The sequence below is a fragment of the Hoplias malabaricus genome, chromosome 3 (genome assembly GCF_029633855.1).
Source record: "Hoplias malabaricus isolate fHopMal1 chromosome 3, fHopMal1.hap1, whole genome shotgun sequence".
Classification (NCBI taxonomy): Eukaryota; Metazoa; Chordata; class Actinopteri; order Characiformes; family Erythrinidae; genus Hoplias; species Hoplias malabaricus.
The window spans coordinates 55113820-55131841 of NC_089802.1; the positions used below are offsets into that span (position 1 = coordinate 55113820).

At 38.4% G+C, this 18022-nt stretch overlaps 1 protein-coding gene across 1 annotated transcript; it reads left to right on the top strand.

Moving 5' to 3' along the window:
• Positions 1-6164: 6164 nt before the first annotated feature.
• Positions 6165-8290, top strand: rgs16 (regulator of G protein signaling 16). Its single transcript, XM_066664616.1, has 5 exons — positions 6165-6269; positions 6490-6570; positions 6676-6737; positions 7046-7212; positions 7614-8290. Exons 1-5 carry the CDS (start codon positions 6226-6228, stop codon positions 7815-7817), a joined length of 558 nt encoding a protein of 185 aa, XP_066520713.1. The 5' UTR covers positions 6165-6225; the 3' UTR covers positions 7818-8290.
• Positions 8291-18022: the final 9732 nt, after the last annotated feature.

Genomic DNA, 18022 nt, shown 5'->3' on the forward strand with positions numbered 1-18022 from the left:
TTTTTCAGTCAGATAGAGACTGTTGTCCAGCTGCTGACCAGTCTATGCAACTGCTTCAACAAAGTAGCGTATATCTCTCATCAGTGACGGTGTGATATCTTGCTGTAATGTGTGCAACTTTAGCAAAATGTTTTCATTTGTTGTATTTATCCAGTCATTCTCTTGCTTATGACTTAATATATTTGGATTTAGATTAAATCAGCTCTTATATGCATTAAATAAAGTCAACTCATTACATTCACCTACTGAATAAAGTTTTGTATTAAAATGTAAATTTAAATGTTTATAAAACTGCATTTAAGGATATTTCCTTTTATTTTCAGCAGTCCCTTCATGACAGTCTCAAGCATGCAGTTTTAGGCCACACTTTCTTACTACATTATGAATGATCTGAATTAACAGTGGTCACAGATTGTGAATCTTGGTGAAGTTCACAGCTCCGTTTCTGGGAAGCCCTCTCACTTGGTTGCTAAGCTAGATTGTCAGCACAGTGCTTTCAGTGCTTTGGACCCTGCTGTGAAGTGAACTGTTCAAACTGCTAAGTAGAAGTGCAGGGATTTTACTGGATTCCCCATAGACTCTATCTCCTACTTGATGACGCAGCTGCACAGGTACAAGTGTTGTTTTCAGACATTAAAATGACATGCTATCTTCACCTATCCCAAAATATCCTAAATTCAGAGTTGCAATCACAATTAATAAAAAAATAATAATAAATAAACAAATAAATAAATATATCATGCTATCCTTCTTAACTACTAAAAAAAAAAACTCTTTGTGTGACAAAACAAATCATCTATGGATCCATGCATATAAAATTACACCAAACGAGAGGACTACAAGGCCTCTAGTGCAATCAAAGGTTATATGCACAGCTCTGTCATTAAAATCATTGTAACGTAATAAAGCTCAGTATTATATAAAACCTCAAGCACGAAACTAAAGAGATTATGGTCTCATCTGTGTGTATTAAGAGGCATAAAAGAGGCTTTTGCTTAAAACTTACACTCAAGGATCCCTAAAACAAACAGACAAACAGAGATGGGAACCACAGGCCTGGCCTTTAGCAGCTGATTCAGGAATATTCCCGGACGGCTTCTCACTCACTAATTTTCCCCACTAATTCACACCATTTAACTGGCATTAGAGCTGACAGTGACCTTGAGCAGTGGCTTAGCACTCATCTGTTTTTTTCCACATTGCTAGGAAACAGAGGACAAGGCATGAAAAAGCAGCAGCCAATTGCACTGAGCCCAGAAATTCATTTAGAAAAAGAAAGAAAAAGTAACATTTTTTTATTTAAAAGTTTTTCAAAAGTTTATAAAAAATAATAAGAAGAAAGTAGTCATTTTGACCCATTTCAGTCAATTTGTATGGTGTCTAGACAAGAACAAGTAAGAAGTAAATAAGAGCATCTCGCTGTGACATACACAGGGCCTTTGTATATCCCTGTTGTATAAGCTAAAGACAGCCATGGAGCATCAGTCTTTTCAACTTTATAAGAGTTATCGGAAAATTAAGTGCTGCTGGGATAAATCTCACAATATTATGAGATGGTGTTCTCAGCAAGCCTAGCAGTGCTTTAAACAAGCAGCTTTCTGTTTAGAAAGGGTTATTCTTATCACAATGACACACAAACCACTCATATGAAAGATGCTCATGCCTAAAACTAAACTAAAATGCGCTGCAAAAAATTCCACCAAACTTCTTGGAATCCTTTTTGTACATGTTACGTATACTTCTTTTAATTTCTGTAAAGCAATACTTGCCACCCCTCTTCAGAAGAAATACAGGAACAATGTAGAGTGCTAGACACCATGTGGCTTGGATGCAGACGATGAATTTGGATTGATTCACTCCTTTAATTTGGCTTTATTCAGTGTGTTATCACACATGAAACCATAGCGAAGTTTCAGACAGTGCATCTGCAAATGAGTTTAGTTATTTGCTTGAAGCCCTAATATTCAAGCAAGCCACTGATTTTATAAGCATAAAGGATATCAACATTGTTAATTCATTTTATAACAACTGTAACAGTTTATTCCCACATTACACATTAGTTTGTCTTTCACAGATAAAACAGCTTCTATCAATGTTTGGATAACAATAAATCAAATACCATTTTGTAGATGAAGGACATTACCAGTAGTGTACTAGTAACCAGTGTTTTTGGTAACTATTGGTTGGTATTCTCATTTTCCCACTGGAAATGTGTCATTTCTAGAAGAGAAATTACTAAATCCAAAATGATTTGCAGTGGTCTATAATTAATTTAAAAGCTACAAATCATTTAAAAAATGAACTAATTTTAAAAAATTAAGAAAAATTCATGCTATTTAAAAAAATAAACAAATGTTCTTATCACATTTATAATGCCCATTCTTCAGACCTAATCCAATGCACATCGATTTATAGACGTCACTGGAATCACCAAACACACCCTGTTCTGTCCTGAGTGTTTACCAGGAGTGTGTGTGTGTGTGTGTGTGTGTGTTTGTGTATGTGTGTGTGTGTAAATAAACTTACATTGTTTTTTTTTTTGTTTGTTTGTTTGTTTTTTAAAAGAGAAATAAAAACGAATGAAATCTTTATGTTTTGTGCCAGATTATTTTACACTTCCACCTTAGTACACCCATTCAGAGTGAATTACAGAGACTATAGACAGTATAGCGAGAGAAACAGACCATGCATGAATGATGAATTACAGAGTTATAACGATTGCACAGTGGTCTATTACGGCACGTTATGAGTGTGATAAGAGCTGTGTCAAAAAAGAAAGCCTGAAGCTGGTGAAGAGTGAACAGATCTAGTTGAAGCCCAGTCTCAGTGGTCAACAAGTGACGTGAAGGTGAGATACTTGCATGCATGCAGGAGGCTGAGCATGAATCTAAAAATCTTAAATCATGTTCTAGGGAACATGTTGGTGCTTGTTTCATGGTCAAAGCTTGCGGGATGTCAGACAGAAAAGCTGGTGGGATGCTTAGCAGAGAAACATACAGGTATTTATATCAGGTATTTAGATGTAGGTGACTGAACACTAAAAGAATCATTACAGTGTGAGTTGCAGATAAAGCAGACCTCAGTAGATCAGCGTAACTAAAAAGGGTGAGTTACAAATGTAGCACAGACATGGGGGGGCTCCCAGAGATATCAGCACCACTGCTAACAAACCTGAGTGATCCAGAGAGAGCAGCAGGATGACAGCACAGACATCTCAGATTACTACAATGTTCATGAACACTTATTGTTCCACACAAATTTGTTTACCACTTGCTTAGACATTATAATACTGTAGGTACGACAGCAAAGAAAGAAGCAATAGGTATTGTGAAGACAAGCAGAGCTCTTTGGTGCATGGAACCAGGCCCATTATAAAGATGATGACACAACTTACACTGAACGTATAAATGCAGTGCATGAAACTGGGTCCTCTGTATGCAAAGCAGCAGAGTAGGCACCGGCACAATATCTAATTAAAGTGTGGGGAGAGATTTAATTAAAATCATTCTCAGAACAGTACTCAAAATATAGGTCTTTCTGCCGGCTTACACAACGTAGCTGCGGCCACACCGAAAGAAATGGGCACCAAAAATCAAAAAATAAAGTTACCAACCACACAGACAAGTGTGACAGATCAACTAAAAAAAGTCTCCTGTAAATGAAACTCCTGTAAGTGAAAAGATCATTTTACGTGTCACAGACTAGAAGTATCCCACCATCTCCTCCTGATATAAATTCATCTCTCATACATTTGATTTATGCACACTTTGTGTAAAATTTATTTAAAGGCTCACTATTTGTTTTTCTAAATACGCAGCAGATACTTTCCAACATTTATCTGAGGCATAAGTGAGATTTGTGAAATCACGTCATGGAAAAAACCATATAAACCGACACTGGCGCTTCTTTATTTATAACAGGTGTAAAATCTGATTGTTGTAGTTAAGCGGGGAGCAACACACCCAAAACAAAGTTACAGTTTTATGAGCTGCTCACCAAGTCCTGCATCATACCCTTAACACACCGAGAAACCAAAATGTCCAAAAAGAAATATAAAAATGTATCAACAGAAAGACTGTACAGCTGCAGTTTGTTACTAAGTACTGTTTGTACCGTATAGTCTCAATTTTCTCTCAAATATATATAAAAAAATGTAATTTGTAAATGTATATCATGATCACACCACAAGACAATCATGACCAATTAATCATAATAAATTTGACTTAATTGTTTGTATTCTTGTATTGTTTTGGCAACTTTGAAATACATATTTTTGTTATTTTATTTAAAATTTCATCCTTCTATTAAATGCTACAAAACCATCAACATGACAGAACATGAAAGACATGGTCATGTGAGAATATTCTGTAGCATGGTCATAAGTGACCATTACTATAAAACTGACTGAACTACCTAAGAAGGAAATCTCACCTGTAGTTTACTGGCCCCATTACTGCTAGACCTGAAGTATACAAGCTGTGATAGGAACATAAGGTGTGTCCTCAGATGGACTAAACAAGACTTTTTCTTTCACTCTTGGTACTCTCAAAGCCCCCGACTCCATTTCCTGAAGCAGTAGGTGATCACCTCTCATCTTGTTGTAGAGAATAAGCAAAAAGCTGCAGTCACCTTATCTCACTGTGACTTATGTGTCTCTTTATAATTGTCTTGATCTAGGGCATATTATCTCTTGAAGAAAAAAGAGGCCTTAAGAGGAGAAAAACAAGGTTATTTTCCTCTTCTCTGCATGTCCTGCTCATTCCTGTTAGTTTCCAAGCACGGGGTGACAGTAAGGTTCTTACATCACAGCAGATGCGCAAACATCTCATGGCCAACGTTGGCCGTAGCCCTATGTCCTTGCGTAACTATATATTTTCTTGTGAATCCAGGTTCATGTACCACAAAGCATATCAGGTAAAAGGGTTTCTGTGTGCAGTGACATCACTACTATCCACCCACAGTGTTAGAGGTGGGCTTCCCTGAGGTCTTGTTCTATTTTGCCTTATTAACCTTAATGAAATGTTCCTTTATGAGAGCACGACATGAGATAAGTAAGCCTTAGACCAGTAACCACCTCTGGGTAATGAGATGATGGTTTAGCAAAATGTTTCCAGAAGAAAATGTTTCCAGCAACTGATTACTGGGTGCCATTGATGTATAAACCTTAACAGTACATGTTACCCTGTCACGACAATATTCAATACTTTTTAAAGTATTTAGTGCCTATCAGTTGCCTTTATTAGGCATCCATTCTTTTCGAGACATACTTCCTGTTTTTCAAGAAACCTGATAGAACACAAATAAAGGAGGATGATCTCTAGCATAAATATGTATTTGTGCTTAGTAAAAAGAGAAATAAAATAATGCTCCTACAGCACCAGCACATGAATAATGTTGGTTTTGTAACAAAATCATGAAAGTGACAACTTTTCAGAAATGGGAAATTAATTAATGAACAATTTTGAGAAATTTTAATATTTCTGTTGGTAAATACATCAGAAAAATATGTACTGAATGTAAAGACTGTTGATCTTATAAACTGCTAAAATGTAAAAAGAAAACCTGAAGGGAGAGAAACCTGAAGTACTACAATATAAGCAGGATTAACTCATAAATGTCAGTGTACATTTTAATTTCTCATACAACTCTCATAACAATCTTAATATTAATCAATTAATTAAAAGTAGTAACTAAATAAAGACAAACAGTATAAAAATAAAACTTGGGGTTCAAAGGGTTAAGGTGTAGCAAGTGAGATGAGCTATATCATCACCCTCTTACAATCATTATTTCAGACACACGTGTAAAAATCTATAAAGTTGTTTAGATGTAAGGACTTTACTAATAAAGCTAATATCACTAACAACAATCCCCAATTCCAACTTAAAATGAGAGATTTCATGTTCAACAATTTAGCCCTGTTGGCTCTAGGCCAGTGTGTAAACAGAGTTAGAGCACAAACAAAACGGCACTACATTTATTAGTCCTGGCAATTTTCATTTCCCTATTTTTTCCTTTTTAACAACACACACGCACACTCACAAAATACACTCTCAGGCAAAGGGGAAGGGAGAAAGCTGCCACCTGATTGGCTGAACGGATGGGTGATGCTTTGCCACTGCCATTATATAAACCCCCTCCTTCCTCTCTAAAGCCAGACTGCTGATAAACTCCCTCTAAAACCAAACCACTCCACATCAAGGATATACACTTCTTCAGCTCACAATGTGCAGAGGACTTGAAGCACTGCCAAACACCTGCCTGGAAAGGTACAGCTTTCAAGTTAATGTCTCAACATAGTACTTTTTTTAAGGCAATTTTATGCTAATGTTATTTTTAGAGTGTACATTACTGTATACGTTTCATTTGTAAACATTTTAATGCAGGGCATGTAAATCAGTAGGACTTGCATGTTTTGAATGCATTCATGACTGCTGTTAAGACAATGGCTTATATATATGTCTAAAGAATTGTATCTGCGCATCTCAGGGCTAAAGGATTAAAGGCACGACTGAGCAGCTTTCTGGACTGGAGGCTGGTGTGCTATGCCTACAAACTGAGAAAACCAAGGTACTGCTATATCCTGCATATGGCACATATTTCAAGCATCTTGTATAAACAAAGACAAAGCTGACCTATATTCTTGCAATAACTAAACAATGCCTTCATTTGCAGACTGACCTTGGAGGAATGTCTAACGTGGAAAGAATCTTTGGATAAGCTCCTCTCCAGCAAACGTAAGTGTCATGCGAATATACACACTGCAAAAATACGCTGCAACAACAGATTTGTAATTTGGGGTGAGGGGAGAACTCTGCAAATTGCAGAATCTTAAAACAGTGCATTAGCAAAGACATTGTGTGCCCAGAGAGGGCTAAAATAGGACAAGTAAAATGTGTAGTGGAGTGTGGGTAAAAATTTAATCATAGTAATGGGGTTGCAGTGCACAGATGTGTGTGTACTGCACTGTCTGATCTGTGTGGGATGCACTAAGCTGATGCAGCATGTTACACCAGTAATCTCTTTTTTCCCCTCCCTCCATCAGATGGCCTGTATGCCTTTAGAGCTTTTCTGGTGTCTGAATTCAGCGAGGAGAACATCGCTTTCTACCTGGCCTGTGAGAACTACAGGAACACAAAATCTGCAGCCAAGCTCCACTCCAAAGCTCAGAGGATTTACAATGAGTTTATTGGAAGTGAAGCACCAAGAGAGGTGAAGAACATTTTCTATTTAAAAGCAATGACGCACAAGTGTTCAGCTTTGGAGTTTGTAGGGAAATTTTATACCGATGTTTAGACAACCCTGGTCAAATGACATGTTCTGTTTGTTTTCTAAATGAGCACACTTCTGCTCATTTTAAAGCACAGTGACAGCTATTTGCTGAATTTAGCATATTGAACATCAATGTTATGGTAGACTTTATACAATTTATATTATCCAGCATGATGAACTCAACAAATGAATAGAAATTGTGCACCAGAAACTAAAACAATGCCACTTTTGAGTCCTCTCTGTAGAGAACTTATCTTCACTAATCCAATTTGACTAGGACTGTCTAAAAATGCTCCACACGACTCATTAAACTTACTCTGTTTCTTCGTCCTCTCTTCCAGGTTAATATTGACCATGAAACTCGAGACATAACCCAAGCCAATATGAAGAGCCCAACACCAACCTGCTTTGACCTAGCACGGTACCGGATCTACATCTTAATGGAGAAAGACTGCTACCCACGTTTCCTGCGGTCATCTGCCTATCGAGATTTAGTCAGCCAGCTGGCTAAGAAGAATGCCAAGGCGGCCACAAAGAAGGCCTGAAGGACCACGATCTCCAGGAGCCCAATCAGACGAGAGTTGATGTTAAGAAAGGGGTGTCCATCTGACGAAGGGAAGGCCCAGACAGTGAGTTATGGTGGTTAGTACAGTCCCCAACATGGGAGAGCAGACCTGTAGATGTGAAGACGGCAACTCAAGAATAGCAGGATGGAGTGGGAAAAGATTATCACTCTAGTGCAAATGTGTCCCACTGATGGAAGCAAACGGGTTTGAAAAACCTGGGATTAATAAGGATATTAAAGAGAGGACTCTAAAGCACCTGCATCACATACAAAGATGATATGCTAATGGAAAATGTAAACTTGAACATGCAAGAAAGCTTTGTAAATGTTTTTATATTTCCACTTTTTAAAAAAAAGATATTTATTTATTTATTTTCTTCTATTTACAATCTGCACACTGCTGTAATGTGTCTGTGAGTGGATGTGTACAGATCTATTTTTTAACAAAAAACCTTGCTGTACTCTGTCAAAAATAAAAATAAACTTATTTGAAATGCTGTGTCTAGACAGTTGGCTGTTTTGTAACAAACATTCAGATCAACGATGCAGAATGACATAAACGTAAAATAGGCACATCAGTAAATACATTATACATTAATACAGTATACAGTATGCACAAATCGAATGCTACCTCTGTCCAGACCTTTTCAGTCTAGTGTCAAGCCATACAGCAGTATGTGAGTAATTTTGCTGCTCAGTTAAACAACATACCAGACATGTCACCCTGTGGTAAACAAGCTCCTAATGAAGGAGCTGCTAGCTTCTTTCATATTAAATCTCCACTGCCCGGTAACAGGAAGCATCATACAGTGTGGGTTTACTGAGTCACCAAGGCAACTGTTTGGGTCTGGTTTCCAACACAGGGAACACACCATTTCCTCACTACTGCTTCCGGTTTTCTTTCATGCAGACATCAGTGAGAAACTAGTGAACAATAATTCTTGGAAACAGGAAATCCATTTGATAAGGTATTTGCGTCGTTCAAAGAGCAGTCACAAAGGCTTGCTCGACTCTGTTAGCTTAAACAATAAGTCCGCAATTATTAAAGAAATAAAGCTGTCATTTACAGGGCTTGTCTATGAGCCAACATGTCATGAGGAGACAATCAAACTGAGTTTGTAAACTCAAATCTTATGTGTGGATTCTAATTTTCAAAACATGGTTGGAATTCATCTCATGATCACTTTTTAAAATTTTATTTTTTTTATTGCCAACATTGGTGCTACCTAGAGTCGGCATCCAAAAAGGATAAAATGCTTAGACATCTGAAATCAGTATTACTGAATATTTCTATTTCATCAAGTAAGAAGGCAGCAACAGATGGTACAGTGGCCATGATTGTAATATTCAGCATTCATCACAATGAGAACACTGAGAACAGTTTATGGCCATGATGCCATGTGAATTATATGTGGGTTTCGACTTAGACCATATCCAGGTACCATTCAGATGTTTCAATCGATTACACTGTATACACTTAGTTGAGAGGCCAGAAAGGTAGTCTGTAATTTGATCACTGGAAAAAAAATGATTTTGAATAAGATCTTAGAACATATGAGATAACAATTATGTAATTCATGTAATGTAATTAACAAGTTACAGGTGCATTTTAAACTCAGCAGGAATCCATTTCCAGTTACCAAAATGGCAGCACAGTGGTGGCACAGGTTTTGTCGCTATCACACAAGTCCATGTTATGGGAGTCATGGATTCGATAAATGCCAAGGGTCACTGTCTGTGAGGAGATCCCCATGTCTATGTGGGTTTCCTCTAGGTGCTCTAGTTTCCTCCAACAATCCAGAAAACCATGTGGGTAGGTCAGCTGGCTGTGTGACTGTCCACGGGTGTGAGTGAGTGTGTAACACATTGCAATTTACTGAAGCTCTGTTCAGTGAGTTTACTTATCATGTGGCAAATGACTCTGGATAGGTTCCAGACCCAGCTCAACCTTCATCAGGATGAAGAGGTGAAAGAACCAATTTTTCTCCTATCTGTAACCAAGTGTTAAAAATAAAAGATTAAAGAAACTAAATGCAAAGAGCTAATTCCAAAGATAAAGTAAATTAAAAAACAGACACACAGAAGTGCTGAGTTAATTTGAAGCCAATAATTCAAAGCTTTAATTTGTAGGAAACTTGTATAATGTGTGAAAAATACAAACCAGATTTCAAAAAAGTTGGGACACTAAACAAATTGTGAATTAAAACTGAATGCAATGATGTGGAGATGGCAAATGTCAATATTTTATTCGTAATAGTACATAGATGACAGATCAAAAGTTTAATCTGAGTAAATGTAACATTTTAAAGGAAAAATATGTTGATTCAAAATTTCACAGTGTCAACAAATCCCCAAAAAGTTGGGACAAGTAGCAATAAGTGGCTGGAAAAAGGAAATTGAGCATATAACGAACAGCTGGAAGACCAATTAACACTAATTAGGTCAATTGACAACATGATTGAGAATAAAAAGAGCTTCTCAGAGTGTCAGTGTCTCTCTGAAGCCAAGATGGTAAGAGGATCAACAATTCCACCATTGTAGCGCAGAAAGATGTACAAAAAGTGCAGCAATACCAGAACGGTGTTACCCAGCGTAAAATAGCAAAGACTTTTAAGTTATCATCATCAACCGTGCATGACATCATCAAAAGATTCAGAGAATCTGGAACAATTGCTGTGCGTATGGGTCAAGGCCGTAAAACTCTACTGGATGCTCGTGATCTCCGGGCCCTTAAACGTCACTGCACCTCAAACAGGAATGCCACTGTCAAGGAAATAACAGAATGGGCTCAGGAATACTTCCAGAAAGCATTGTCAGTGAACACAATCCACCGTGCCATCCGCCGTTGCCAGCTGAAACTCTACAGTGCAAAGAGGAAGCCATTTCTAAGCAAGCTCCAACAGCTCAGACGTTTGCACTGGGCCAGGGGGCTTTTAAAATGGAGTGTGACAAAAGTGACTGTTCTGTGGTCAGATGAGTCACGATTTGAAGTTCTTTATGGAACACTGGGACCCCATGTCATCCGGACCAGAGAGGACAAGGATAACCCAAGTTGTTATCAACGCTCCGTTCAGAAGCCTGCATCACTGATGGTATGGGGTTGCATGAGTGCTTGTGGCATGGGCAGCTTGAATGTCTGGAAAGGCACCATTAATGCAGAGAACTATGTTCAGGTTCTAGAACAACATATGCTCCCATCTAGACGTCATCTCTTTCAGGGAAAACCCTGCATTTTTCAACAAGATAATGCCAGACCACATTCTGCAGCAATCACAACATCATGGCTACGTAGGAGAAGGATCCGGGTACTGAAATGGCCAGCCTGCAGTCCAGATCTTTCACCTATAGAGAGCATTTGGCGCATCATAAAGAGGAAGGTGCGACAAAGAAGGCCCAAGACGACTGAACAGTTAGAGGCCTGTATTAGACATGAATGGGAGAGCATTCCTATTTCTAAACTTGAGAAACTGGTCTCCTCTGTCCCCAGACGTCTGTTGAGTGTTGTAAGAAGAAGAGGGGATGCCACACAGTGGTAAAAAATGGCCTTGTCCCAACTTTTTTGGGATTTGTTGACGCCATGAAAAAATAAAACTTTAAAATGTTACATTTACTCAGATTAAACTTTTGATCTGTCATCTATGTTCTATTACGAATAAAATATTGACATTTGCCATCTCCACATCATTGCATTCAGTTTTAATTCACAATTTGTTTAGTGTCCCAACTTTTTTGGAATCCGGTTTGTACAGTTTAGTAGGGTTGGGTGGTATAATGATAATACCATAAACCGCAATATTTAACATAGTGGACAGCGGTACATTTAACAAAATGACAGCGGTATTTATGACGCATGTGTCAAGAACTTTGCAAGGTCATAGCTGCCTTTAACACTCTTTAGTAAAAGTCTCTGAAAGAGCATTGGAGAATAAGAACAAGAGACAGGCAGCATTTGGCCATGGCTTGCGAAGAGACTCAGCTGGAACCTCACCAAAGCTGCAGTGTTTCACCCTGAGGGTTCTCGCTACAAAGACAGACCTAATAGGTCCAAATAAACACTGAACAAGGTGGGCCCTCAGTGCATGTTGGGAGCTCTTCCTGAGCGTACCAAAGCCCCGCCCATAGCCATAACTCAGTTTCAAGTTCATTTCACGCCTTCATTTCCTCTTCATTGGAGTAATTAAAAAAACTTGAGCTGAAAGGCTGAAAAATCACAAAATTGTATTTCATAAGTTAAGGTCAATGACAAATAAGATGTTGTCATGACTTATTGCTTAACTAAATTTTACAGTAGAGTCACTGAAATTTGCTCTCTAAGAAACCACGTCACCACGTGTTGGTGTGCACTGTCGGGCTGTGCTGAGCTGAGGTAAACAGCACAAACACTCAAAACCCCTCACTCGACTTTGTGCTCACAGATAAGGCTCAGTGCAACAATGCACCCCCCCACACACACACACACACCAACACCTTCCCCACTGTAATACTGTATATCACGATAAAACTCTAAAACGGTATGTCAATATGAAAAATGTAAATACTGCCTATCCCTAAAGTTTAGCACAGCATTTGCTTTATGAAACGTGCCTGGGAAGGCATCAATTTAAAGGTGGGCCTATGCTGCATGACCTGCATGAAATTAACCCCTCTTTGATATTTCCAATATAATTTCCCAATTTAAAATTTTCCAGCTAAATGAAGAGACTGACATTTTGTGAGAAAAAGAAAATAAGTCAGTCTTTAGACTTACAATCTGACTTTGATCCTTCTGATATATGTATTTTAAATTACCCAAAACATTCAAGGTCTGTAGATATGAGATGGTCAGCTACAAATGACTGAAAAATTAGTAACAGTACATGCAAATCAAAGAGGGGCTGAATGGACATGTACGCACTGTGTGAACAGCAGAGCACAAAGTAGAGGAGCTGCTGCTCAACACAGGCGAGTAATGATAATAAATGTAAGACAATGAAAATAATGTGTCCCAACCAAAGCCCTGGATCAACTGTCAAGAGATTTTAGAGATTTTCTTCCCAAGCAATGCCACAGCCTTCTAACACTAGAAGTTCAAGACAATTACATTATACGGCTTAAAGTTGTGGACACGTACTTATGGTGAAAGCATGAGGGTACAATAAATTCACTAATTATAAAGAGAGTCTATTGACTTTTGGACATATGGTCCATAATTGGATTTGCTCTCTCTGAGTAAGCAGAATCATCTGCCCTCTACTTTCATCCCTCTGTGAGATGCTACATATGGCAGTTAGCATTCTCGTTCAAGCATGGTGAGTGGCCCCATGACATTTTTAAATTAACATCTGCAAATTGAGATATGATTCCAATATCACTGTGCATCCATAGTTTTCATATGTATCTCTATTATTGTCGATTTCTAGTTTACTACATAATTTGTAGACAGTGTTTTAAAGTGAATGGATCAACAGAAACACTCCCCAAACACTTGGAATAAAAGATTTTTACACTGACTTCCACTGAAAGTTAAGTAGTTTATTTCCTTTTCTTGTAAATTAATTAATATCATTCTTGGAGCATCATCTCAATAGTTATTAGAAAAAAGGTATCAGGATGTTTTGGGAAGATGTTTTCTATCAAGACTACTTTTGACTAACATGGACTCACATTGCCTCCCAGTGGGAAATCTGCCATGTAGCACCTTCAAATCAAGGGCACTATATTTAAATATAAAAATTGCTCATAGGCTCATTATGGCTGTTTTTTTAGTTAATATATGTTGTATTTATTTGTTTATAGGTAACCACTAATTCCATTTATAAAACAATAAAGTAATATTAGTGATGCACCAGATGTAGCATTCACCCTGTAATTTGTCTGAGATTTCCAAAGTCTGTCAGAATAAGGCTCAAAATATAGACACAGTACAATCACAATATTATGGGAACAATATTTAATGGGCTTACATTTGCCTATATTTTACTTTTTATTTATTTACTTAGGTCTGACCTTTTTAGTTTCCATTCACAACAGCTCTGGAAAAAAACACCAGTTTATCTGAATATTGCCAAGAGTTATAGAATTATGACCCCTGTGAGATATCGGCACCAGGCAGGAGGTTAGAATCCACAAGCAGAACTTTAAAAAAGGGTCCAATCCAGAAGAAAAATACATAACATGAAAGGAGTCCATAATACAAAATCCAAAAATCAGAAAGGGAGGCCAGACATAAGGATCAAAAATGATAAAGACTAGAAACAGAGGCTTGGGATTGCAGCATAACTCATAATACTTTGCAGGGAACTGAGGGGATGGAGTGTAAACCTGGGATAATGGCAGGATGCAGGTGAGATCTCGTAGTCATGGAAACCCTTCAGTACACTGGGGAGGAGGACCTCTGGTGTCCAGCATGGGAAGCACTCATGACAACCCCCTACTTGTTTCTACACTTGCTGTCCACCCTCTCTCAGTCCCACTAACCACACTGAAACACTTTGCATTTCTACAATTACAGACTGGGGTCCTTCTGTTGCTTTGCATATTTTGTTTGCCCCCTTTCACCCTGTTCTGCTCAGTGCTGACCAGCAAACATTACATCAGTAAACACTAAAAACGTCACATTCAGTGCACCATTAGCTGACCTCACTTTGGCCATGGTTCAACCCAGAGGCCTGTAGCCAACCACAGCCTCACCTCAGACTGGAAGACACAGGCGACAGGCATGCAAGCATCAATAGAACTGTTGAAAGCAGACTCAGCAATCATAGTTAAAGGGGCTAACAGCACATCACACTGTCTACATTTCTGCTTTCTCACATGCAATCCTATTATGTTTCTCATCAACCACACGAACAGCAGCAGAGTAAAAGCTCACTATCAGCACTGTTGGAGGGGGGGGCTGATTGGGCCAGGACAGGGAAATTACATTGGTTGTTCTTCCAATATCCAAAAGGACTTACATTCCTGGGAATGAGGGACTCTGTGAAATAACTCTGAATCTAAGAAAATCACAGGAAAGCTCAGGAAAGCCAAACCTAATTCATATTATTCAGGGATACAGTCTGTATACTGAGGATAGATTGCATTGTATATGCTTGTTTATTGGTAGACAGGGATAACTAGTTTAAATTTAGGTTCGGTCTGATTGAAAGCCTATGAAATGAGCTGATATTAATGAAGAAAGCATATCTGCACAGTTACTGGATTTATTTCCTTTTGGTTTTCCTGAATAATTTCATTAAGCATATCTAGTAGGGAATTCCAATCTGACCTGGGTCTCTGTGATGTATAATCAGCAGAGGAGTCGCTGCTACATGGAACAGCTTCATGGTCATGAGAACAGTTCATCTGTTCTTGCAACATTTATATTGCTTTTGGTTTTTTTTTCCAGAGTCAAAATAGCAATCCTTGTATCTGGGATCCAGGACTGTTGCGAAAAAATACAAAGGCTCCATACCAAGAAATTGCTCGGACATTCAGTCCGAAATACTTCATTGGCTTAGTACGCCTTCGTTAACGGCTAGCTGTAAAGTATGAGCCATACAGCCCAAGCTAGCAATCCCGTTGTCCTCCAAAGCCTTAGCCATATTGCGAGAATTATCTCTGATCACAAAGTGCACCATTTCCTTCATTGTGTTCCATGCGCCCAGCATTTTTTCAAAAGCAGAGGAGATTGATGCCGCTGTATATGAAGTAGAGAACTCCTGTGTGTGCAACACTGCCCTTTTCATTTGGAAATCGTCATTAAGCTTAGCATACTCATTGGACTAGCATCCAAATGTGGATTTGGACATTGGACTGACATAGTCCAAACGTCAGTGGTAAAGCTAACGTCTCTGACTTTAGCTTTGAGTAGGTCATATATGTGAGGCGACAACATTGTACAGAGCCAGCAGGGCAACATCTGAAAAATAACGACGACTTGGGAGAGCATGACGGGGCTCCAAATGCTCAGTCAGTCGACAGAAACCCCAGTCCTCCACAATGGAGAACGGTTGGTCGTCAAGAGCCATAATCTGCATGATTTTGTCTGTGATGGGTTTAGTCTTTAGCAAATTTTCTGCCACTTTTAAATGCCTGTTTTATGGACACAAAAGTTGCTGCAGCTGCTCCTGTTTTCTTGCTAATGCTGGCTGCTTCATATTCTTGAATACATCAGTGGACTGACGAATTCTCAAATGACCGATTAGATTAGTGGAAGCCTTTGCCTCATTTCCCCCTCACTTTACCTCAGTCGAACATTTATTGCAAACAGCAATTCTTTTCTTCTTTGCTGAAACTTTGAAAACATCCATACAGCAGCAGGCCTGAGCATTTGTGGATGCTTCTCTATACATTTTACATTGTCCTTCTTATAGAGGGAAGTGAAATATTCTACAAAACATCCAATATTTTTAATTTTACATTGAATTATTGTTACAAAATACAATTAACCTTGTGGATGAAAATATGGGAAATCAGTTCTTTGTGCTTCTGTCAGTTAAACAACGCTCCAAGGGATTTGACAAACCACAGATTCCTGTTTTTTTATCTGCATTTTACAAAATGTCCGATCATTTCCGGAAACAGGGTTTGTACAAGAATACACAAGGGCAACTAACCAAGCTTCATTTAATCCAGCAGCCAGAGTGTGTTGCCCGTTTCCATTATAAAGTACCACTTCCACCATTGAAATCCGAACAGTCTTCAAATAAAAAATGTGAGTGCAATCAATAATGGCTGAAATCTGCCTTTATCTAATTTGTGCTTTGATCAGATGTGGTCTTACAGGTGGTATTTCCATGCTTCTGACACCAGATGGCAATAAAAACCACAAAAACATCCAATCTCTCAAGGCTCATTTGGACTTCCTATCCCATGTGTCTATACAAAGAATATAGAAATGTAAAATTAGTGTATGTTATAGAAAAATCATTCATATTTGATGATAATTCTTTTTATAGCCATTCTAAAATCAGTTTACAATTAGGCAACAGGCAACAAACCATCAGTTTAATCAGCCAGCAAAAGACCAGTATCATGTTTCATTTCTGGAGTAAAAACAATGTTTATTGCATTTTATTACTAAGCATGTTTGACAGTATTCCTGTGTAGTTTAAATAAATGCTTACTACATATGTCCCTAAACAGTAGTCTGTGATGCGTTAATGAAGACCTAGATGCAGTTTGAACAACAGAAATGAATGTCAGGACGACATCAAGTGGCTAAAAAAGTGAATGAATATAAACCTGAAGAAAGAAAAGGTATCATGGGAGTAATATAACAAGCACATAGATTTTTCCATGACATTCCAGCTTAGCTGTATCACCACATCCTTTTCCACTGACGTCTTTGATTTTCAGACACCAGAGGGCGACAAACATCACAAAAAACACCAGAATGTCAAAGCCTCATTGCAATTCAGTGATTCAGTAGGGCACACCAAGACATTTTCAAACATGTGCAGCATGAAGATATATTTAAAAATCCAAAAATGTTCCCACTGTCTAAGTGTGGGAATGTGCAAAATATGACCAAGATTGTGGTTTTATAAAAAACAATTACTATAATAATACTGCAATCCCAAATATCACCCTAATACATACAGGCCACCCTGAGGGGTTCTATATAAATAATGCTACTTAAAGCATGGCAGCACTCCTTCAATTCAGCCTTGAATGACCTTTTGTGAGCAGGACACAGTCACTCTGAGCACAAACTGTTTGAGAAGATCCAACACTCCCTTGATACTCATTAAAATGAACATTCCAAAATCAGCTTAGATACTGTACACTGTCATCACATCACATTTCCTTATGACATTGTGTCCTGAGATATATTTGTCCCTCCTCCATGTTGCATATCTTCCATAACATTGAGCGTATGATGTGCTACATTGTCATACCAATTATGCAAAGTTCCCTTTGGGGGTCAAATGTTCAAACAAACGGTGCTTGTGAGGATCACTAGTTTCATCAACTGAGGGCCCAAGGGACAGTGTCTACCGCATCTTGCACTCCAAGCGTGGGAAAAGGCCTCTGTTTGTCCCCTGTGAATCAGGAAAATTGTGCTATCCACTGACCCTGTTCCTCAGGGCTTTGGAGCCTTGGTCTCCTATGGATTAGGGCTTTCACAGCAAGAGTTCTAGCCTCAATTTGTGTCATCATATTGAATCACTGCTTTGGACCAAGGTATGAATTCTTCAGTGACACTGGCTGCTTCAAAATCAA